Source organism: Myotis daubentonii, chromosome 5, assembly GCF_963259705.1.
Source record: "Myotis daubentonii chromosome 5, mMyoDau2.1, whole genome shotgun sequence".
In the NCBI taxonomy this organism is placed as follows: domain Eukaryota; kingdom Metazoa; phylum Chordata; class Mammalia; order Chiroptera; family Vespertilionidae; genus Myotis; species Myotis daubentonii.
The window spans coordinates 43,818,738-43,842,357 of NC_081844.1; the positions used below are offsets into that span (position 1 = coordinate 43,818,738).

General features: G+C 43.9%; 1 protein-coding gene across 3 annotated transcripts in view; it reads left to right on the forward strand.

Annotated features, from left to right (window-relative positions):
* Positions 1-23,620, forward strand: part of LOC132235397 (probable ATP-dependent RNA helicase DDX60) — a 96,053-nt gene that overhangs the window by 19,609 nt on the left and 52,824 nt on the right. For 2 of the 3 annotated variants that reach the window (XM_059697681.1, XM_059697684.1), the window contains 6 exons: positions 832-990; positions 2,216-2,357; positions 9,941-10,096; positions 10,385-10,493; positions 14,660-14,775; positions 17,990-18,156. In XM_059697681.1, coding sequence (XP_059553664.1) covers positions 832-990; positions 2,216-2,357; positions 9,941-10,096; positions 10,385-10,493; positions 14,660-14,775; positions 17,990-18,156 — 849 coding nt within the window. The remainder of the gene's footprint in view (positions 1-831; positions 991-2,215; positions 2,358-9,940; positions 10,097-10,384; positions 10,494-14,659; positions 14,776-17,989; positions 18,157-23,620) is intronic. The other variant, XM_059697682.1, reaches the window with a different exon arrangement.

Consider the following 23,620-nt stretch of genomic DNA (forward strand, 5'->3'; position numbering starts at 1 on the left):
CGTGGCACCAGAGTTAAGTTAGGGTTTTTCAAAATGCTGACACACTGAGCTCAAAAGGTTCGCCATCACTGGCCTAAGCTGACGGTCAGTCATCCCCCGAGGGCTCCCGAACTGCAAGAGAGCACAGGCCGGGCTGAGAACACCCCCCTCTAGTTCATCAATTTCATGCACCAGGCCTCTATTATAAAATATCATTGAATGTTAACTGCAATTGAAAAATAAAAAAAGAATAACAATAATAATAGTGATGTCAATTAATAATAGAAGCTAACTTTTACTAAATCTTTATTATGTGCCAATGCCAGGTACCTTATATACAGTATCATTAAATCATTACAGCCATTCTACTTAATAAATGAATAATAGTCAAACAGCTAATTGGTGGCAAAGCTAGGCTACAAACCAAAGTTTATTTATTTGTTTGTTTGTTTCCTGCTAGACTACACTGCCTTAGTACGCATAGGAACAGGTGTGACAGTAAGAAGTTTTATGACACCCCTTGTATTTCTACTTTGAGGTTGTAAACACATACTAGCCATGCCTCCATGCAGGTGCTCATCCTCCACCATGTTAAAAAATGAAAGTATTAGATGCTCCAAATACTGGGCCTCTGTTTATTTGGAAAAGTCTTCAGTTATAAGCAAAATAATTACTTATGCTGTTTAGAAAAAAATTATACACTTGGTAAAAATTTTCTTAAAACAAAATAATTGAATAGGAGTACATCTATCATGTAGGGACATTATGAGTAAGATGCTCTAAAATACTGTTCTTGCATGCCTGAATGTTTACATTGCCTGTGTTTGATATTTTTAAACTCATGTTTTTTAGGACTTGAAGAAACCCCTACCACTAAAGGAAGCAGCAGATCTTTGCAGAGTGCACTGTCTTAGTGTGATTTTCCTTCAACGTTTACCCCTGTTTCAAAGAGCCAAGAGTAGAATTATTACTTATACTTGGGACAGAACACTTGTACCATTTCTAAAGATGGTATGTGAACTACATGGAATATCATAAATATTGTAAATTCAATAAGGCACACATTAGAAGGCAGAATAATCTGATTTTTTCTAATATTGATTTTATTTCTGCACACATCTAAAAATTACTGCCACCAAACAATGCTTGTTTCTAGGAAAAATAGTTCTGTCATATATAAAAGTACTCAATGAGAATAAGTACTGCAACTCCATATAAAATGCACCATACTTTGAAGAATTCCAAATACTTAACTAGTATACAGTTTCTTTGAAGAAATAACCATATATATATATATATATATATATATATATATATATATATATATATATATATATATAGATAGAGAGAGAGACAGAGAGAGAGAGTCAGGTATTGCATGTTTTAAAAATTCTGGTGGTGCACTGGTTGAAATTGCTGGTAGAGTGTATTGCAGTCTTATTTTGGATTAACACTTTAGGTCAAGAAAACAGTTGCATTTTGGAGCAAACTTTAAGCAGAGAAAATATTATATAACCTATTTTATTATACTTAAGCCTGCTAAGTAAAAATGATTCCCATTAGCTTTCTTATAGTCTGAGATAAAGGACTGAATAAGGTACAGAAAGCTAAAATAGTCCCTTTGTGAGATATTAAGAAACCTATATAATACAATAAATTAAAGTACAGTTGTATGGCTGCAAAACTGCACTGTTGATTATATTACCTAGTCGTTGTCAGCACAATGGTATTATGTATACAGGTGACATTTTCATTGCATATTTAAGAAATCCCATCTGATATGTCATTGTATTTTATTTAGGCCCTAACTCATTAAATGATGCCATAAGCAACTTTTAATTAAAACTATAGAAATAATAATGAAGTACCCACTTCTTTTCTGTAATGACTGTTATTTTGAGTCAATGAAGGCATATTTATTGTGACAAATTCAAAGTATCATTTCATTTCAGAGCTGCAAGGTATGTTGGAAGGTATATAGATTAACCATACTATCTTACAGTTATAAAAAAAAATGAAGCATAAATTAAGTAAGTCATTTGTATATAGTTGTAGATGTTGTCAATGCCAGGGCAGTCGCATTGTGTTTTCATATGTAGTCTAGTTCCTTTTTCTTGGGGTAAGGCATAGTACATGACTTCCTTAAACTTTCTTGAGGAATGTTTAAGGAAGTCATGAACATTCTGGGAAGATTTTGTATCATTGGGACATGTCTCTTTCTCTTCTTTTTTTCCAGCTAAAAAGATGTCAATTTTTCATCTTAAAACATTTAAAAACAAGGAATAATTGGAATGTGAATTTCACTGGCCTACCTGACTTAACTGATAATAGTTTGTGGAAAAATATTGCTTATTATTATGAAATTGAACATAATAGAGGTATATTTTATTTTTAAATTTTTATCTGTAGTATAGAATAATTTTTTATGTATATATTCTATTGTTGATAGTATTACAGATGTCTCCTGAGGAGACATATTTTAAAGAATTGTGTAGTTAAGTATTTTATTTTTTAGTGGGTGGGTGAGAATTGTATCTAACAAGCAATGGCAATGGACTATTCATTGATTAACTACAATTGGATAGGAAGCTTTCTTTGCAAATATTTTTTATTGAAAGTTTTTATTTCCACATGAGGTAAATGGTTCCATTGTGCACTTTGTAAGAAATTTTCCCCCCTCAAAATTACATGAGACAATATCAGCTAGTGGAGTGGGTAGTTTAAATAGGACTATGGGAGCTACTCTTAGAGCTCTACAATAAATGTTATCACTTATTGTATATCTTTCATATATTGGATAATTTGTATATCTTATAAAATGTGACATCATAGCTTTGCTGCTGATTGTTTTGGACAAGATGTGTCAGGTTGGAATATTATGTGAAGAAATGAGGATGTACAGTTCAGAAGCCCTGCCTCACTACTTCCAGCATGACCTACAGAACACCTGATATTGATTACTGACTCCTTCACCCATCACATTGGAGCCACGGGCTGGCTTCTCATTGGCCCATCTGGTTTTGTTAAGAGAGATAGAAAAATACAGCAACACTAATAACAGTTCAAAGATTATATATATGTATATATATATATTGCTTGTGTCCGTTATGACCAGAACGACCAAATGACTAGTCACCATGCGGTGCTACCATAGAAACTGGCCAATCAGAACCTAATCTGGATGAACTGCGAAGGCAGTTCCTTCATGGAGCTTGCACTGTAAGAAGGTTAGTTAGGTCAGGAATGAGAATTCAAAATTGCCACCAGCACAGACCTGAGGTGCCACTTCTCAGAGTGGCCAGGGATACACCTGGTAGCAGACTGGGAACATGACCAAAGGGCTGGCACCTATGTGAAGGTGGGCCATTCTGGATTTCCCAGAGGAGCCAATGGCTGCCTAGGAGGTGGAGCTTTTGATACTGACTGGCATAGAAACCAACCAGTCAGAACCTAATCTGGGTGAACTGCAAAGGCAGAACCTAAGGTGGGGGCTGAGAAGGGGTTTTAAGGGCAATAGCTATTTGTTGTAAGGTGTAAGAAAGTGGTTCAATTGTTTAATAACCGGTTTGGCAGTGTAGTGCATATGGCTGGCTATCAGTCCAGATATAGGGTTATGTATTTTTGTCTGCCAAGAGCATCTCCTCCTGCTGAAAAAGGCTTCCCCCCATTTAAGCAATCTTATCCTAGATAATCAACACTAATAAAAGAGAAAAATGGTAATTGGCGTACGAGCTACCCTTTTCATTGGCTAATCAGGGCTATATGCAAATTAACTGCCAACTAAGATTGGCAGTTAACTGCCAACAAGATGGCGGTTAATTTGCATATGTAGGCACAATGCAGGGAGGCGAAAGGGAAAGCAGGAAGAAGCCCCCTGCCATTGACAGTGATCAGAAACCCAGGGGGGAGCTAAGAGCTGGGGGGCAGGGCAAAGGCGGCCCTGGGGCCGCCTTTGCCCTGCCCCCCAGCCATGATCGGAGAATCAGGTGCCTTTGCCGCCCTGGCCAGTGATAGCAGGAAGTAGGGGTGGAGCCAGCGATGGGAGCTGGGCATGATCGAAGCTGGCAGTCCCAGGAGCTAGGGGTCCCTTGCCTGGGCCTAAAGCGAAGCCCACGATCGTGGGGCCGCTGCAGCTGTGGGTCCCCGTTGCCCGGGCCGGACGCCTCAGCCAGAGGCATCCTGCAGGGGCAGGGGTGGAGCCCGTGCGATCACGGCACCCCCCGCTGCCACTGCAGGTCCCCGCTGCCCGGGCCGGACGCCTAGGCCAGAGGCGTCAGGCCTGGGCAAGGGGCTGATCCTGCGATTGGAGGGTGATGGGGGTCAACGCCTGAGGGTTCCGAGTATGTGAGAGGGGGCAGGCTGGGCTGAGGGACACTCCCCCCCACACACACCCAGTGCACGAATTTCGTGCACCGGGCCCCTAGTCTATACTAATAAAAGGGTAATATGCTAATTAGACTGGGTTGACTGGCCATCTTCCAGACGTCCGACTTCCTTCTGGACAAAGCCACGGTGGTGGGGGCTGAGGCAGAGGCAGTTAAGGTCAATCAGGCCATGGGGGGCAGTTAGGGGCGAGATCAGGCTGGCAGGGGGTTAGGGGTGATCAGGCCGACAGGGGAGGGCCATTAGGGTGACCAGGCAGGCAGCGATGGTTAGGGGCGATCGGGCAGGCAGGGGAGCAGTTAGGGGCATTAGGCAGGCAGGCAGGTGAGTGATTAGGAGTCAGTGATCCTGGATTGCGAGAGGGATGTCTGACTTCTGGGGTTGGGCCTAAACTGGTAGTTGGACATCCGGTTTGGAGTGGGTACAGGCCAGGCTGAGGGGACCCCCCCCGCCACCATGGGCCTCTAATATATATATATACTAGGGGCCCGGTGCACGAAATTCGTGCACTGGGTGTGTGTGTGGGGGAGTGTCCCTCAGCCCAGCCTGCCCCCTCTCACATACTGGGAGCCCTCAGGCGTTGACCCCCATCACCCTCCAATCGCAGGATCGGCCCCTTGCCCAGGCCTGACGCCTCTGGCCTAGGCGTCCGGCCCGGGCAGTGGGGACCTGCAGCTGCAGCGGCCCCGCGATCATGGGCTCTGCTTTAGGCCCAGGCAAGGTACCCCTAGCTCCCGGGACTGCCAGCTTCGACCGTGCCCAGCTCCCATCGCTGGCTCCACCCCTACTTCCTGCTATCACTGGCCAGGGCGGCAAAGGCACCTGATTCTCCGATCATGGCTGGGGGGCAGGGCAAAGGCGGCCCCAGGGCCGCCTTTGCCCTGCCCCCCAGCTCTTAGCCCCCCCCTGGGTTTCTGATCACTGTCAGTGGCAGGGGGCTTCTTCCTGCTTTCCCTTTCGCCTCCCTGCATTGTGCCTACATATGCAAATTAACCGCCATCTTGTTGGCAGTTAACTGCCAATCTTAGTTGGCAGTTAACTGCCAATCTTAGTTGGCAGTTAATTTGCATATAGCCCCGATTAGCCAATGAAAAGGGTAGCTCGTACGCCAATTACCATTTTTCTCTTTTATTAGTGTTGATATTTATATATACATGTGTGTATATTATGAAAACTACTCTAGTGCTTTTTTTGAGAGGCAGGGTGGTAAGGGAGGGAGTGAGGGAAGGAGAGGTGTTTTTCCCCCCAAATATTAAAGATTTTTATTTTTTTGCGTACATATGGAACAGTGGGAAATATATTTCACTTTAAACTAAAACTGTCAATTTTTTTTACATTCAGCAACAAATAGTCTGTATTACAGCAGAAACAAATAATTTTGTTTTTAAAATAGAGGTAGCAATTCCTAAACTCGCCTAAGTGTAAGAATCATCTAGGATGCTTCTTAAAGAATGCAAACTCCTGGATGTCATCCCAGATTCATTGACTCAGTTTTCTAGAACAGTGTTTTGAAAAATGTTATTTTTAATAAGCACCCTGAATAATTCTTAAGGTCAGGCAAGACAGGGAAAGGCTTCTGTAGTGGAAGTATAACACGCGATGGGTGAGGGAATTTTAATTCCTGGTCTATTCCTCTGCTTACCAGCTTTTTTAAAATTTAAATCCTTTATTGTTTATAGAATTATGTAAGTCTCCTTCCCCCCCCCCATTGACCTCTCCCTGCTGCCCGCCACCCCCCCAGCACATGCCCTCACCACCCCATCTGCATCCATTGGTTATGCTCATATGCATGCATTCAAGTCCTTTGGTTGATCTCTTACCCCCTTACCCCCCCGCCTTCCCTCACAGGTTGGACAGTCTGTTCAATGCTTCTATGACTCTGGTTCTAGAAAAAAGTCACACAAGTTCAGAGAGTTCAAAGATATTTTACTCTCTTATAACATTAGTAACAACATGAAAAATATGCCAAAGCCTATTCTGTTTTGTTTTAAGCCTCTACTATGAGATACTCCCAGACATACACTTATAACTCATCAACACTAATAAAAGAGAAAAATGGTAATTGGCGTACGAGCTACCCTTTTCATTGGCTAATCAGGGCTATATGCAAATTAACTGCCAACTAAGATTGGCAGTTAACTGCCAACTAAGATTGGCAGTTAACTTCCAACTAAGATTGGCAGTTAACTTCCAACTAAGATTGGCAGTTAACTGCCAACAAGATGGCGGTTAATTTGCATATGTAGGCACAATGCAGGGAGGCGAAAGGGAAAGCAGGAAGAAGCCCCCTGCCATTGACAGTGATCAGAAACCCAGGGGGGAGCTAAGAGCTGGGGGGCAGGGCAAAGGCGGCCCTGGGGCCGCCTTTGCCCTGCCCCCCAGCCATGATCGGAGAATCAGGTGCCTTTGCCGCCCTGGCCAGTGATAGCAGGAAGTAGGGGTGGAGCCAGCGATGGGAGCTGGGCATGATCGAAGCTGGCAGTCCCAGGAGCTAGGGGTCCCTTGCCTGGGCCTAAAGCGAAGCCCACGATCGTGGGGCCGCTGCAGCTGTGGGTCCCCGTTGCCCGGGCCGGACGCCTCAGCCAGAGGCATCCTGCAGGGGCAGGGGTGGAGCCCGTGCGATCACGGCACCCCCCGCTGCCACTGCAGGTCCCCGCTGCCCGGGCCGGACGCCTAGGCCAGAGGCGTCAGGCCTGGGCAAGGGGCTGATCCTGCGATTGGAGGGTGATGGGGGTCAACGCCTGAGGGTTCCGAGTATGTGAGAGGGGGCAGGCTGGGCTGAGGGACACTCCCCCCCACACACACCCAGTGCACGAATTTCGTGCACCGGGCCCCTAGTCTATACTAATAAAAGGGTAATATGCTAATTAGACTGGGTTGACTGGCCATCTTCCAGACGTCCGACTTCCTTCTGGACAAAGCCACGGTGGTGGGGGCTGAGGCAGAGGCAGTTAAGGTCAATCAGGCCATGGGGGGCAGTTAGGGGCGAGATCAGGCTGGCAGGGGGTTAGGGGTGATCAGGCCGACAGGGGAGGGCCATTAGGGTGACCAGGCAGGCAGCGATGGTTAGGGGCGATCGGGCAGGCAGGGGAGCAGTTAGGGGCATTAGGCAGGCAGGCAGGTGAGTGATTAGGAGTCAGTGATCCTGGATTGCGAGAGGGATGTCTGACTTCTGGGGTTGGGCCTAAACTGGTAGTTGGACATCCGGTTTGGAGTGGGTACAGGCCAGGCTGAGGGGACCCCCCCCGCCACCATGGGCCTCTAATATATATATATACTAGGGGCCCGGTGCACGAAATTCGTGCACTGGGTGTGTGTGTGGGGGAGTGTCCCTCAGCCCAGCCTGCCCCCTCTCACATACTGGGAGCCCTCAGGCGTTGACCCCCATCACCCTCCAATCGCAGGATCGGCCCCTTGCCCAGGCCTGACGCCTCTGGCCTAGGCGTCCGGCCCGGGCAGTGGGGACCTGCAGCTGCAGCGGCCCCGCGATCATGGGCTCTGCTTTAGGCCCAGGCAAGGTACCCCTAGCTCCCGGGACTGCCAGCTTCGACCGTGCCCAGCTCCCATCGCTGGCTCCACCCCTACTTCCTGCTATCACTGGCCAGGGCGGCAAAGGCACCTGATTCTCCGATCATGGCTGGGGGGCAGGGCAAAGGCGGCCCCAGGGCCGCCTTTGCCCTGCCCCCCAGCTCTTAGCCCCCCCCTGGGTTTCTGATCACTGTCAGTGGCAGGGGGCTTCTTCCTGCTTTCCCTTTCGCCTCCCTGCATTGTGCCTACATATGCAAATTAACCGCCATCTTGTTGGCAGTTAACTGCCAATCTTAGTTGGCAGTTAACTGCCAATCTTAGTTGGCAGTTAATTTGCATATAGCCCCGATTAGCCAATGAAAAGGGTAGCTCGTACGCCAATTACCATTTTTCTCTTTTATTAGTGTTGATATTTATATATACATGTGTGTATATTATGAAAACTACTCTAGTGCTTTTTTTGAGAGGCAGGGTGGTAAGGGAGGGAGTGAGGGAAGGAGAGGTGTTTTTCCCCCCAAATATTAAAGATTTTTATTTTTTTGCGTACATATGGAACAGTGGGAAATATATTTCACTTTAAACTAAAACTGTCAATTTTTTTTACATTCAGCAACAAATAGTCTGTATTACAGCAGAAACAAATAATTTTGTTTTTAAAATAGAGGTAGCAATTCCTAAACTCGCCTAAGTGTAAGAATCATCTAGGATGCTTCTTAAAGAATGCAAACTCCTGGATGTCATCCCAGATTCATTGACTCAGTTTTCTAGAACAGTGTTTTGAAAAATGTTATTTTTAATAAGCACCCTGAATAATTCTTAAGGTCAGGCAAGACAGGGAAAGGCTTCTGTAGTGGAAGTATAACACGCGATGGGTGAGGGAATTTTAATTCCTGGTCTATTCCTCTGCTTACCAGCTTTTTTAAAATTTAAATCCTTTATTGTTTATAGAATTATGTAAGTCTCCTTCCCCCCCCCCATTGACCTCTCCCTGCTGCCCGCCACCCCCCCAGCACATGCCCTCACCACCCCATCTGCATCCATTGGTTATGCTCATATGCATGCATTCAAGTCCTTTGGTTGATCTCTTACCCCCTTACCCCCCCGCCTTCCCTCACAGGTTGGACAGTCTGTTCAATGCTTCTATGACTCTGGTTCTAGAAAAAAGTCACACAAGTTCAGAGAGTTCAAAGATATTTTACTCTCTTATAACATTAGTAACAACATGAAAAATATGCCAAAGCCTATTCTGTTTTGTTTTAAGCCTCTACTATGAGATACTCCCAGACATACACTTATAACTCATCAACACTAATAAAAGAGAAAAATGGTAATTGGCGTACGAGCTACCCTTTTCATTGGCTAATCAGGGCTATATGCAAATTAACTGCCAACTAAGATTGGCAGTTAACTGCCAACTAAGATTGGCAGTTAACTTCCAACTAAGATTGGCAGTTAACTTCCAACTAAGATTGGCAGTTAACTGCCAACAAGATGGCGGTTAATTTGCATATGTAGGCACAATGCAGGGAGGCGAAAGGGAAAGCAGGAAGAAGCCCCCTGCCACTGACAGTGATCGGAAACCCAGCCATTGGAAATACAAGCTCCCCAGCCATGATCGGAGAATCAGGTGCCTTTGCCGCCCTGGCCAGTGATAGCAGGAAGTAGGGTGGAGCCAGCAATGGGAGCTGGGCACGGTCAAAGCTGGCAGTCCCAGGAGCTAGGGGTCCCTTGCCTGGGCCTAAAGCGAAGCCCACGATCGTGGGGCCGCTGCAGCTGTGGGTCCCCGCTGCCCGGGCCGGACGCCTCAGCCAGAGGCGTCAGGCCTGGGCAAGGGGCCGATCCTGCGATTGGAGGGTGATGGGGGTCAACGCCTGAGGGCTCCCAGTATGTGAGAGGGGGCAGGCTGGGCTGAGGGACACTCCCCCCCACACACACCCAGTGCACGAATTTCGTGCACCGGGCCCCTAGTATACTCATAAAACATATAAAATATGGTGACTATCACTCAGATTTTAATTATTAATTTGAACATATTTTCTCTCCTACCTAGGGCTCAATTTGGAATTGGGTAACACTTTGAAACAGGGATACGAGGAATTGTGGAACACAGTCTTAACATTGTCAGAGGATGATGATTTTGGAGGATCTATGCCTGTGAGGACAACATCCAGACCATTTCTTACACAGAAAAAAACATCACCTAGAGGTGCTGACAAGTTTTAAACGTTGATTTCTTCACTGTTTCTCAAATGCCATCAAATTTACTTGAAATAAAATTATACATCAATTCACTCAATATACATTTACATTTGTGAATTAATGGGTATAATATAAAGTTGATCTAAACAACCTGATTTGCAACAATTCCATTGAAGTATTATTTATTTTGAAAACAATGATGAAAACGTTTAATTTTGCTGTTCCACAAATATTTGCATCACATTGGTAAATTCTTAGAATTTTCTGTTCAAATATTAATTGTGTTTCTAAATAGTACCAGGATCAAATCAAGGAAGTCATAAATTAGGACTCATTCCTCTGAAAGCTGAGATTATAGAAGATTATGCTGGAGATATTTTGTCAGAACTACCTTTTCTAAGCAGGTATTTATGGAAAAATGTTGCCTGTTTGTAATTATCTATCTATCTATCTATCTATCTATCTATCTATCTATCTATCTATCTATCTATCTATCGATCTATCTATCTATCTATCTATCTATCTATCATCTATCATCATCTATCTATCAATCATCTACCTATCAATCATTATATCCAGTACAGTGAATTAACTGGATTTATTGTTGCATATATTGTACATATGTAAATTAAATTTCACACTGGGAGATAAATTTTCATTGTAATTTTAGTGAATTTTGCTTTATATTCAAGCAAGGATGGTATTCAATTGTCTCTTTAAATATCAACTTCCTGCTAGCAAGTCCTCCATTTATATTTCTAGTTTTTTTGCTTGTTTGTTTGTCTTTTGCTTTGAATTCCACAAATTGTATCTTGACTCAATCCTCAGAACTCCTGATTCTAGTTGGCTGTCTCGCAGACATCCAAAACTCCATGTGTAAATGCCAAACTCTGGTCTTCTGGCAGGAACCCCATCTTCCTTCAGCATTCCCGTCTTTATATTGTATTTTCTTCCATTTCTTGGGCCAGAACTGTTTTTTTTAGAGAGGGAGGAAGGGAGGAAGGGGAAGATAAAAGAGAGAAAGAGAGAGAGAAAAAGAGGGAGGGAGGGAGGGAGGGAGGGAGAGAGAGAGAGGGGAGAGAGAGAGAGAGAGAGAGAGAGAGAGAGAGAGAGAGAGAGAGAAACATCCAAAGGTTGCCTCCTATACACACACACACACACACACACACACACACTGGGGACTGGATTGAACCTGCAACCTAAGTATGTGCCCTGACTGGGAATCAAACTTTTGACCTTCCATCGAATGGGAAGACACTCCAACCAACTGAGCCACACTGGCCAGGGCATGCCTAACTACTCTTTATCGTCCTTATAGCACATCCAATCTTTCAGCCAAACTCCCATTTCTGTTCATCAAAAACACATGTAGAGTAATTCCTTTTCTTATTTCTGCCCAGCCTGCATACCTTGTACAGCCTGCCATCATCTCTCTATTGTTGCAGTAGTTCCCTAGCTGGCCTCCTGCTACACCTGCCTCCCCCACTATGTTCTCAGCACAGCAGACAGTGATGTTGTGGGGGAAAATCAGATTATGCCTCTCCTTTGCTCGAAACCCTCCAAGAAATTTTGACTCATTCAGATATAAAAGACTTTCACTTCATTTCCTACTAATCACTCCCAGATTCTTTTGCTCTATCCATGCTGGCCTCCTATTCCCCCACCCACAGCCTTATAGAGAGAAAATTGACATAGGTAACATTGTGTAAGTTTTAGGTGTACATTGTGATGATTTGACACACAAATCAAGATGATCACAATGAGGTTAGTTAACACAAGTCACCACCTCACTTTGCCCTTTTTGTGTGTGTGATGAGAACATTTAAGACCTACTCTCTTAGCAACTTACAAGAATACAATACAGTATTGTTAACTAAAGTCACCGTGCTGTACATTACATTCCCAGAGCTTATTCCTCTTATAACTAGAAGTTGGCATCCTTTGACCAATATCTTCCCATTTCCCCAACCCCCAACCCCTGGCAACTACCATTCTGTTTCTATGAGCTTGGCTTCTTTTTTTTAATTCCATAAAGCAGTGAGGTCATATGGTATTTGTTTTTTTCTGTCTGACTTATTTCACTTAGCATAATGCCCTCTAGGTCTATACATGTTGTCTCAAATGACAGAATTTCTTTCTTTTTGATGGCTGAGTAATATTCCATTGTGCATGTCTATCTATCTATAAATTGATCTATCTATCTATCTATCTATCTATCTATCTACCTATCATTCTACCATCTATCTGTTTATCTCATTTTCTGTCCATGCATCGGTTAATGGATACTTACATTGTTTCCATGTCTTGGCTATTGTGTATCTGGAACACAATAGTCCCACTTCAAGCCTATCTACTTGCTCTTCTATTTGTTCAAAATATGCTGACTCGGACAACCCTTTACCCATTGCTCAAATACCTTCCTAGCAAAGCTTTTCCTGACAATTCCTCTTAAGATCACACCATCTCCTCCTCCCAGAACTCACAATCCTGTCTCCCTGCTTTATTTTTGTTCCTTCATGCTTTTCACCATCTGGCATAGTATGTAGAGTAATGACAGTTCAGTCAAAGATGGCTGCATATACAACAGGGGTCTTGTAATATTTTAATGGATTATAAGCAAAAAGTTTGTAATGCTGAAAGAAAAGACTAGACCATCCACAACTACGATGTGATGTTGAACTTACTGCAGGCTCTGGGTGGTTTAAATAGACAAGGAGTCTCAGCATGCTGTCCGGTTCCTCCCCAAGGCTGTGGCCCTGAGATGACAAGGGAGTGAGAAGAGTGGGCTGGGGAGGAGGACAGCTGGGAGCTTGCCCTTCCCATGACCCAGTCCCTGCAAACACATACACACACACACACACACACGCACACACACACGCACACGCACACGCACACGTGCACACGAACTCATTTCCCATCATTTTCTCATTATCTCTTTCCTCCCAGTCCCTTCCTGCTCTCTTTCTCCCTCTGCCTTTCCTTTTTATTGTTTCTTTTCTTAAATTATATATCTCTGGGTTGTTTTTGATCTCTGCTCTCCTTTTCTCTCCCCTACTCTTCTTTCCTCTTCCTGGCATCTATTTTCCTTCTGAAGGCACCTCCCTCCACAGCCCTCTTCCTGTCCCTGCAAGTGTCTAGAAGCATTTAGATACAGAAATACTTGCCATTAGGAGCAATAGCTTATACCATATACCTAGGTGTGTAGTAGGCTATGCCATCTAGGTTTGTATAAGTGCTTTCTTTAAAAAAAATGTTTTTATTTATTTTAGAAAGAGAGGAAAGGAGAGGGAGAAAGAGATGTCAATGACGAGAAAGAAGCATGGACCGGTTGCCTCCTGCATGCCCCCTACTGGGAAATCAAGCCCGAAACCCTGGCATATGCCCTGAGAATCAAACCTGTGACCTCTCGATGCTCAACCACTGAGCCACACTGGCTGGGCAAAGTGCTTTCTGTGATGGTCATACAGTGAGGAAATTGTTTAACAAGGCATTTCTTAGGCTGTCTCCTATCACTTAAGTGATGCATGATCATTTTTTACCTTTATATTAGTATTTCTTTGTTGTTTATGTATAAAATCCACAGACACTTTTTAAAAGTCTGTTTTGCTCATTAACATATTCTTACCATCTAGAAGGGTATCTGGCACAAAACAGGAACTCAGTGAATATCTTGGTTCATGTGTATCACTTACTCTCTAATTGTTTTTCTCTATGCTTGAAATATTTTACAAGTACATGCACATACACACAAACAAGCTAAAATAATCCAGAAGTGTCTCTCAACTTTTAGAAATTTCATATCTTATAGGTGATGTTATATACCCTTTATTGTTATTTGGTGCCTAATTCAATCCTACATACAAATAAATTCTTAATATGCACTTTTTATTGTTATAAAGATGACAGTGCTACAGATATCCTTGTCCACTTCTTTGTAAATATGTCTCTCTTCTCCACATCCAGTGTGGCTAGAGAGCGGTCCGGTTCCTGAGTAGGGATGGCTCGGGATTGAGAAAATGAAAGAAAGAGACAAACACAGAGATGGAAGAAAAAAGCTGAGGCCGGGTGGGACCACTGTCCTCTGATCAGGACAGGGACAGAAACAGTGACCCTGAGCCAATACAGTGTATTTATTTTATACAGCAAAAAAAACCAGGAAGTTTTACTAAAAGTCAAGACAAAGGAGATTATGTGAATTCTTGGGTGGGCCCGAGTCATATTCATTCCTGGTGCTTGGGTGGGTTTAAATAACAAAACCCACCCCCTGGCACCTGGGCTGAAGGTCAGGCTGACAACACTCCTGCCTTTTGGCAAAACGTGTTTCCAGGATGTGGCTTTGCCGATGCCACTGGCTTCAGCTGACAATAATTAAAGAAATGCCCATGTGCCTTCCCCAGCACTCTCTACACTTCCTGACTATTTCTTCATGAGATGTTTTAAAATATATTTTTTTCATTTATAATCATAAAATTAAGGGTAGAGACCTATTAAATAAGTTCATGGCTTATAGTAGAAACTGAAAAAAAATTATATGTGTATTATAATGTATGCCTTTTTATTGTATTCCTAGTGATGACCCAGTTGTCACATCTCTTTCTAAGACGAAAGAATTTGATGAACTCACACACTGGCATTCTTCGAGACCTCTCAGTGATGATTTTGAAAGGACAAAGTGCAACAGTGATGGTAAGTACAACTAATATCATCAACATTTTCAACATTCTTATAGATTAAATTGTATGTATAAAAAATGAGTGATCAGAGATTAGTGAAATCTAATTTATAGTCTTCTCTCTCTCAGGCCAGCATACAAATTTCCAACATCTTTTACATCAGAACCAGGAAGAACTGGCTTCTATAATATGAAAAATGAGACTCCAATCAGTCTAATTGGGGTGGGGGAGTTGTTTTGTTGAGATGGGGAATCTTTTAAAAATTTTTCTTAGGTTCCTACAACAAATTACTTTATATTATTATTAATGTATCTTTAATTATTTGTTCTTCTCAAACTTTCCTGTTGTATTATCTCATGAGACCTAATACCTTCCTTAATCACATTATATTTTCATTGTTTGTCCAAATTACTAATTATATTATTTGCTTTAAAATACTATTTAATAATTGTTAATTAAGTGAAATATGTAACAGATATTCAAATGATTTAGTAATTAATTTGGCAATTAAATATTATGGGCCACTATAGTCCTCTAATCTGGTTATCTTCTTGGATTGAAAACTGGTACAGGAAAAGCAGTTTAGGAAAAATTAAAAAAATCAGTTGGATACCATTAGGATTCCCTATAGATTGGGAAGTGGCAGCTTGATTGGGATTGCAGGACTCTGACATACTCATTCAGTATCTAGCCTATGAATTGAGAGTTACTGTTTGCCTAGTTTTGGGCTGGGCTCCGGGAATCCAGCAGGGAACATGAAAGATATATTCCTGCTCTTGTAGTGCTCATAGTTTAGCAGGAAATCGAAGATGTTAAACAAACCACTGCAGAGATACTCATTTAAAACTAGAGGCCCAGTGCATGAAATTCGTGCATGGGTAGGGTCCCTAGGCCTGGCTGGCGATCAGGGCCAATTGGGGCCTTCCTTCATTCCGTGCCACCCCCTGGTGGTTAGCAAACATCATAGCAAGTGATCGAACTCCTGGTCTCCTGGTTGAGCTCCCGAGGGGACACTTGGCATATTAGCCTTTTATATATAGAGATTATGATGACTACTACAATCAGGTGCAAAGGGTATACCAAGGGTAGGCTTGAGGGATTGAGGAATTTTCAAACCAAATCTGAGCAATGAAGATAGTTATGCAGGTGTGTGGTAGTGGTGGGGCCAATAAGGAAGTAGCCAGAGGGCCTGTAGCACAGAGTGATGTGAGATGGGTCTGAACCATGCAGCCTTTAGTGAGGATTTTGAATGATAGATGAGCAACAGGAAGCCACTAAGATGTTCAAACCACATGGACAACACAATTGGGTTATATTTACTCCAGCAACAGCATGGAGAACGATAAATTCCTTTTAGTTGTGTGCAGTACTGCTGCACATTTCCTGGAATTTGATTAGCTGTTTTAGCCAAATGTTTCTGACCTAATTTGGGGGTGGTTTTCAGAGACCCTGTTTCTAAATTGGAAGCTCTTCCAGAGTGTTCATGTCCTTTGTTCTCGACACTATGCCCAGAGCCATCCAAAATGCCAAAGAGCTAAAGTTTCTTTTGTGGTTCTGGTATCCTAGAAGAAAAGGAAAGTGTAACCTCACCATTGACTTATTCTATGGGATGTACCCATAATGCCTAGTAGGTTGTACTAAAGTGAAAATGACAAGACACTGATTTAGATTGTACCATGTTATTTAAATACTAGAGGCCTGGTGCACAAAAATTTGTGCACTCGGTGGGGAGTGGGGGGTCCCTCAGCCCAGCCTGTGCCCTCTCGCAGTCTGGGACCCCACGGCAGATAACGACCTGCTGGCTTAGGCCTGCTCCCGGGTGGCAGAAGGCAGGCCCAATCCCTAGGTGCAGCCCCTGGTCAGGCTCAGAGCAGGGCCAATTGGGGAGTTGGGGCGCCGCCCCGTCATGCACAGAGCAGGGCAGATTGGGAGGTTGTGATGCCACCCTCAGTCACGCTCAGGGTAGGGCTAACTGGGGGGTTGGGGCACCGCCCCCTGTCACACTCAAGGCAGGGTCGATGGGGAGGTTGCGGCGCCACCCCCTGTCACGCACAGAGCAGGGCCCATCAGGGGGTTGGGGCTCTGTACCCTGTCACACTCAAGGCAGGGTCGATGGGGAGGTTGCGGTGCCACCCCCTGTCACACACAGAGCGGGGCCCATCAGGGGGTTGGGGTGCTGCCCCTGTCACACACAGAGCAGGGGGGAGCAGGGGGTTGGGGCGCTGCCCCCATCAGCCACAGAGCAGGGCCGATCAGGGGGTTGGGGCGCCGCCACTCTCACACTCAGGGCAGGGCCGATGGGGAGGTTATGGCTCTACCCCATCACACACAGAGCAGGGCCCGTGGGGGGTGAGGGGGGGTTGGGGCTCCTTCCCCCTTATCAGGCACAGAGCAGGGCTGCTCAGGCTGTTGGGGCCCCGCCCCCTGTCACACACAGAGCCACAGGGTGATCAGGGGGTTTGGGCGCTGCCCCCTGTCACGCTGATCCCGGTGCCGGGAGGCATATTACCCTTTTACTATATAGGGTAGAGGCCTGGTGCATGGGTGGGGCCGGCTGGTATGCCCTGAAGGGTGTCCTGGATCAGGGTGGGGGTCCCCATTGGGGTGCCTGGCCAGTCTGGGTGAGGGGCTAAGGGCTGTTTTCAGGCTGGGAGTGACTAAAGTTCCCAACTGCTCCTTTTTTCTTTTTTTCTTTTTTATTCTGGGCCAGCTTTACCTTGAGGCTTGGCTCCAGTTCTTAGGCCTCCCGCGGCTGAAAGTATGTTTCTGGCCTTTGCTTACAATGTTGCGAATCTGCTGGCTGAAGTCCGGCGGTATTTGTTACAATGTTTCTTAAACTGCCCGCTCAGAGGCCTGCAGCCGCAGGCGGGGAACGTTGGTTTCCTCCAACGATCCTCCGTCACTGAGGCAAGCAAGCCTCATGTTAGTTTCAAGCTGCCTGGCTGCCGGCCGCCATCTTGGCTGACAGTTAATTTGCATATCTTGCTGATTAGCCAATGAAAAGGGTAGTGGTCGTACGCCAATTACCATGTTTCTCTTTTATTAGTGTAGATGGCTCAAATAATTTGAGTTTGTCTATCTCAATCTCTAATGTGTCTATAATTAGTGCAAGTTTTAAGTGTTTGCAAGTGTTTGTCAAAGCCTTTTTCACAAATGCTTACTAAATGAAATTCTTATTTATAAAGAGCATTGTCAGCATACTTTAATGATGTATTTATTTCCTGCAGCTAAATCCAAGGACGCCAAAGGAATAAGGGACATGCAGAAATTACATCATTTTTATCATGTCTTTGGAAAATCTTTGGTAGGAAGTAACAAATCAATAAGGATTACAAGAGGAAGTGCTCTGCCACCCCCAGAAAATTCTTCAGTACAAAAGAAAAAAAAACACCAGGTACATTCTTGATCTATTAGGTCTTGTGAGGATCCTATAGTTCAACTCATTCCATATGGGATCTTCATTAACAATATCCATCATTGTGCACATGTGTTATCAGAGAAGTAAAACACCCCATTTTCTAAAAATAAATAATAACTGTCAAATCAAGTATACTCTAAATACTAACCACAAATTACAAAAGATACTTTTAAAATACTTGTAAAATGGGGAAAAAAAGTGTAATGATGCCTGGCCTGTGTAGCTCAGTCATTGAGTGTCAACCTATGAACCAGAAGTTCATGGCTCAATTCCCGGTCAGAGCATAGGCCGAGGTTGTGGGCTCGATTCCTAATAGAGGGCATGCAGGAGGCAGCCAATCAATGATTCTCTCTCATCATTGATGTTTCTAACTTTCTCTCCCTTTCCCTTCCTCTCTGAAATCTATATAAATATATATATTTAAAAGTATAATGAAGAAAACAAAATCCTAATAGGACTTTAACATTTTAGTGCATTTCCTGTAGTCATTTTCCCTTCCTGTTATTAAAATTTTTTAAAACACATTTTTGTGGCTGTATAATTTATAGGATAGCATGCTATATTTTTGTTTAATGATTTATTTTGAAATGTAGAAAAACAGGTAAGAAAAAAGGGGAGAAAAGAAAAGTCTATACTCACATTCCACATATAAACACTATTAACATATTGACCTACAAAGTTTCATTTTTGTTCATTATGTGCTTTTTTTTTTTACAAAAAAGTCCCCCTATATACTTTTATTTCCCCACCTATCAATATAAAGTGATCAATTTTCAGTGTCATTAAATGTGTTTTCATAATAGCGCATTGTTTTGAAAATTTAAACAGCTTTTTATTATAAAGGTCAAACACATTCGGTAAATTTAGATTATCTGGAAAAGTATCACAAAATCAATAAAATTGTGCCACACTCCCATGGTTACTTTTTAAAAATATATACTTTTTTTGTTATTATTATGGCTGTTACTATTACAGATGTCCCTTTTCCCCCACTTTTCCCATCTCCACCCACCCGCCCCTCTCCCCTCTGACCATCACCACATTTTTGTCTGTATCTATGGATTATGCATATATATTGAGTTAATCTATTCACCTTCTTTCATTCAGTCCCCATCACCTCCTTCCCCTCTGCTAGCTGTCATTTTGTTCCATGTATCCACGCCTTTGTTTCTATTTTGTTCATCAATTTATTTTGTTCATTAGACTTTCCATATAAGTGAGATCATATGATATCTCTTTTTCTCTAACTGAATTATTTCACTTTAGCATAATACTCTCCAGCTCCATCCACACTGTTGCAAAAAAAGATTTTCTTCTTTTTTAAGGCTGTGAGTATTGCATTGTGTAAATGTACCATAGCTTTTTTATCTACTCACTAGTGGCCTGGTGCAAGGAATTCGTGCATGGGGGGGGGGGTCCCTCAGCCTACCCTGAACCCTCTCCAATAGGAGACCCCTTGGGGATGTCCTACTGATGACTTTGGAGAGTGGGGAGCGGGCCTAAGCCACAGTGTGTCCTCCCTCTGCAGGAGGTGACCGGTGGGCTGATTGAGATGGGGTGGGCAGCGAGTGGCTGGCCCCACCCCCAATTGCGCCATGGCCACTGGTGGCCTCCCTCTGGGAAAGGCGACCCCAGCAAGCCTATCTTGGGATGGTGCTGGCTGGCCCTGCCCCGAATCGCCCCGGTGCTGCCGCTGCCCGTGGCCTTCCTCTGCAGGAGGCGACCAGGTGGGTGATCTTGGGATAGCGCCAGCCCCATTGCCCTGTCACTGCTGGTTGCCACCCCCCCACCCCATCGCCATCCCCTCCCTCTGCCTGCTGGCATGCGCCTTGGCTGGCCTGGCAACACCTGCTCGCTGCCCCCGCCCCCCACTGACCAGTTGCTCTGCTGTTCGGTTGATTTTCATATTACACTTTTATTATATAGGATTGCTTTACTTGGAGGGAGATTTATCCACCAAAATGAGCTCTAGAAGGAGTGTTTTTCAAGGTGTGGTCCTACATTTTAACAGGCAACCCAGATGAGTGCTATGCATTGGATTATTTGAGAGGATCTCTTTTGAAGTGTGACACTTCAGTAAAGAGACATTGGCTCATTAACATTATGCCTCTGGCATGACCACATTCAGTATTTGATTTTTATTGTTAAAAATTGAGCACCCAATATCTCTTTATCAAGCTATATAGGCTCATAACGTTTCCACATCTTGAAAGTCCCCATACTCACAGAGCATTGAATGACTTTGATAAGTATTTTTAAGGGATCATGCAGGAAAGCTAATTTAGGTGACAGGAATGTGTAGTAGATAGATAGATAGATAATATCCTAGATTAGGAGAAAAGATGGCACATTAGCCTTACATGGTGGTGGCTAAAGGCAGAAAAATAAACGTTGCAGCAAAGAAAGAGCACTAAGTCTATCTCCTGTCCTAATTGTCTGGCTATTGCTGAACTAAACAAGCTCCCTTACACTGTTCCTTTTCCTCAATACCTTCTCCCAATTATTAGAATCACCCATTCAACGAAGTTGCCCAAACTGGAAACCTGGGCTAATACCATTTGCTTTGTTTGCTTTCATCCCTGTGTAATCAGCCAAATAGTTCTGTCAGGTTTCCTCATAAATATGTCTGTGATCCACTGCCTCTGTCTAATCCTAGTTCCAGACATCAGTCTCTTTTTCTTGGGCCCCAAAACACTGCAGCTGTCTAAATTGATCCTTCCCACAGCCACCAGAATGGCTCATTTGAAAGGAAAGCCAGACCAGGATGCTCCCATGCTTGACATTCTTCACTTTTCCTCCTTCTGTGGAATAAAATCTAAGCTCCCTGCTATGGTATATAAGACCCTCAGTGGTCTGTCCTCTGCCTACTACTCAGGCGGCTACGGAGGTCAGGCCTGACTGGTGCGGTGGGTGGCTGGGGCCCAGGTATTGACTTGCGCAGCACCGGCCACAGTGGAAGTCAGGCTTGATTGGCACGGCGGCCGGCCGGGACCCGGGCCTGACTTCCTCCCCAGACCCCCCATGTCCCCCTGCCTGTGTCCGCTCCGGAGCCACCCAAGCTGGTGTGGCAGCTCGGCCAGCCCCAGGACCCCCTGCCCACTGCCTGTGTCTGCTCCGGGCTGCCCGAGCCACCATGCAGGCTCGGGCAGGGCCCCCTGTCTCTGTCTCCATCTACGCTCTGGGCCTCATCTGCGTGACATAACCTCCTCCTGACGGGACATGACTGTTATGGCAGCTCAGCCTAATTTGCATATTACCTCTTTATATACATAGATGTACTGATGGAGATTCAGGCTGTTTCCAGATCTTAGCTATCTCTATATAAAAGGCTAATATGCTAAGTGTCTCTCCTACCGGTCCAACTGGTCACTATGATGCACACTGACCACCAAGGGCCAGACACTCAACACAGGAGCTGCAGAGCTGCAGTGACTTTGCAGCAGTGGTTCTCAGGTGATTCACCCCAAAACCATAGGAGGGAGTCCAATTCCACCTTTGGTCATGGGTTATGTTGTTGCTGGGGCACTGTTGGCCCTGAATCTGGTTTACTACACACTTGCATTTGTGTTCCACATCCTGGACAATAGCAACTTTGCAGAGTGCCCTCTCTCACTCTGGGACCCCTTGGAGGATGTCGAAGAGCCATTTTTGACCTGATCCCCACAGGCCAGGCCGAACGACCCCATCTGTCAAAGGGACCCTGCTCACTTCGCAGATGCCGGGGAGGAACTGCAGGAGGTTGGATCCAGGGCGTGTCCAGCCCATCTCACCTAGTCTCACCCCCAGGCCACCTTCTAGTTAATTTCCTTTCAATGTACACGAATCCATGCACCGGGTCACTAGTTGTAAATAACACTGCTATGAACATAGGGATGCATATATTCTTTCTGATTGGTGTTTCAGGATTCTTAGGATATATTCCCAGAAGTGGGATTGCTGGGTCAAAAGGCAGTTCCATTTTTAATTTAAAAAATATTTTTATTAATTTTTTAGAGAGAGAGAGAGAAATATCAGTGTGAGAGCAGAACATCGATCATCTGCCTCCTGCACTTCCCCCATAGGGAATCGAGTGCAAAACCCGGACATATACCCTGACCAGCAATTTCAGGGGTAACCTTTTGGTACACTGTCCAGGGCTCTATTTTTAATTTTTTGAAGTAACTCCATACTGTTTTCCACAGTGGCTGCACCAATCTGCATTCCCACCAGCAGTGCAGCAGGGTTCCATTGTCTCCACATCCTTGCCAGCACTATTTGCTGATTTACTGATGGTAGCATTCTGGCAGGTGTGAGGTGATATCTCATTGTGGTTTTAACTTGCATCTCTCTGATGATTAGTGACATTGAGCATATTTCATATGTCTATTGGCCATCAGTATGTCCTCTTTGGAGATGTGTATATTCAGGTCCTTTATTTATTTAAAAGTATATATTTTTATTATTGATTTCAGAAAGGAAGGAAGAGGGAGAGAGAGATGCAAACATCAGTGATGACAGAGAATCATCTGTTGGCTGCCTTCTGCATACACCATACTGGGAATAGAGTCTGTAACCTGGGCATGTGCCCTGACTGGGAATCAAACCATGACCTCCTGGTTCATAGTTCAATGCTGTACCACTGTGCAACACCAGCCTTGTCATTTGTCCATTTTTAAAATTGTATGTCTTCCTCGTGTTGAGTTGTATAACTTATTATTTATGTATTTACTTACTTATTTATTCATTTCCATCTCAATGTGTCCTCCTACACCCTCTTCCATCTCCACCCATCCCCCTCATCCCTACTGTCTGGCAAATATACACACAAACAATTTTAAAATTTGCATATGGTTTTATAATTTTTTCCTATTAATGTGTTTTGAAGAACTTTTTATTTCAATGAGCTAGGATAAACTTTAAAAAAGATTTTTCTTAATATTCCATAATATATTTCTATTTCCATTTTTAATATTTATGTTTCCATTATTTTACCATTATAACCTGTGCTGTGATAAACATAATTTTATCAGAATCTCTCTACAGTTTTTTAATGACTTAGAGAATTATTGGATCAAAGACTATGAAAAATTTTAGGGCTTTTGATATACATTTGATATTCATTTTAATATACATTCTCATATAAGAGGACTGTCCAAAATTTTATTCTTATTTTAACATTACTACAAATAATAATACATTATTGAGTTATCAAACTCTAATGTGAAAAACACTGTGTTGAGTTACATAGTGAGTCATCGACCCAGGATGTACCCGAGAACCTGCCTGTTTATCCACTCAGCTATAATGATTAGCATCATCAGTGTATGGGAGTGCTTGTTTTCTTCTTTATTCCTCCCAAACAGAGGTTTTAATTTCAATTCTTTCAACACCAGTGATATGAGAATCTTTCTGAAATTTTGAGTCCACTTGTGTTTGTTCTCCTATCAATTTCTTTTATGTC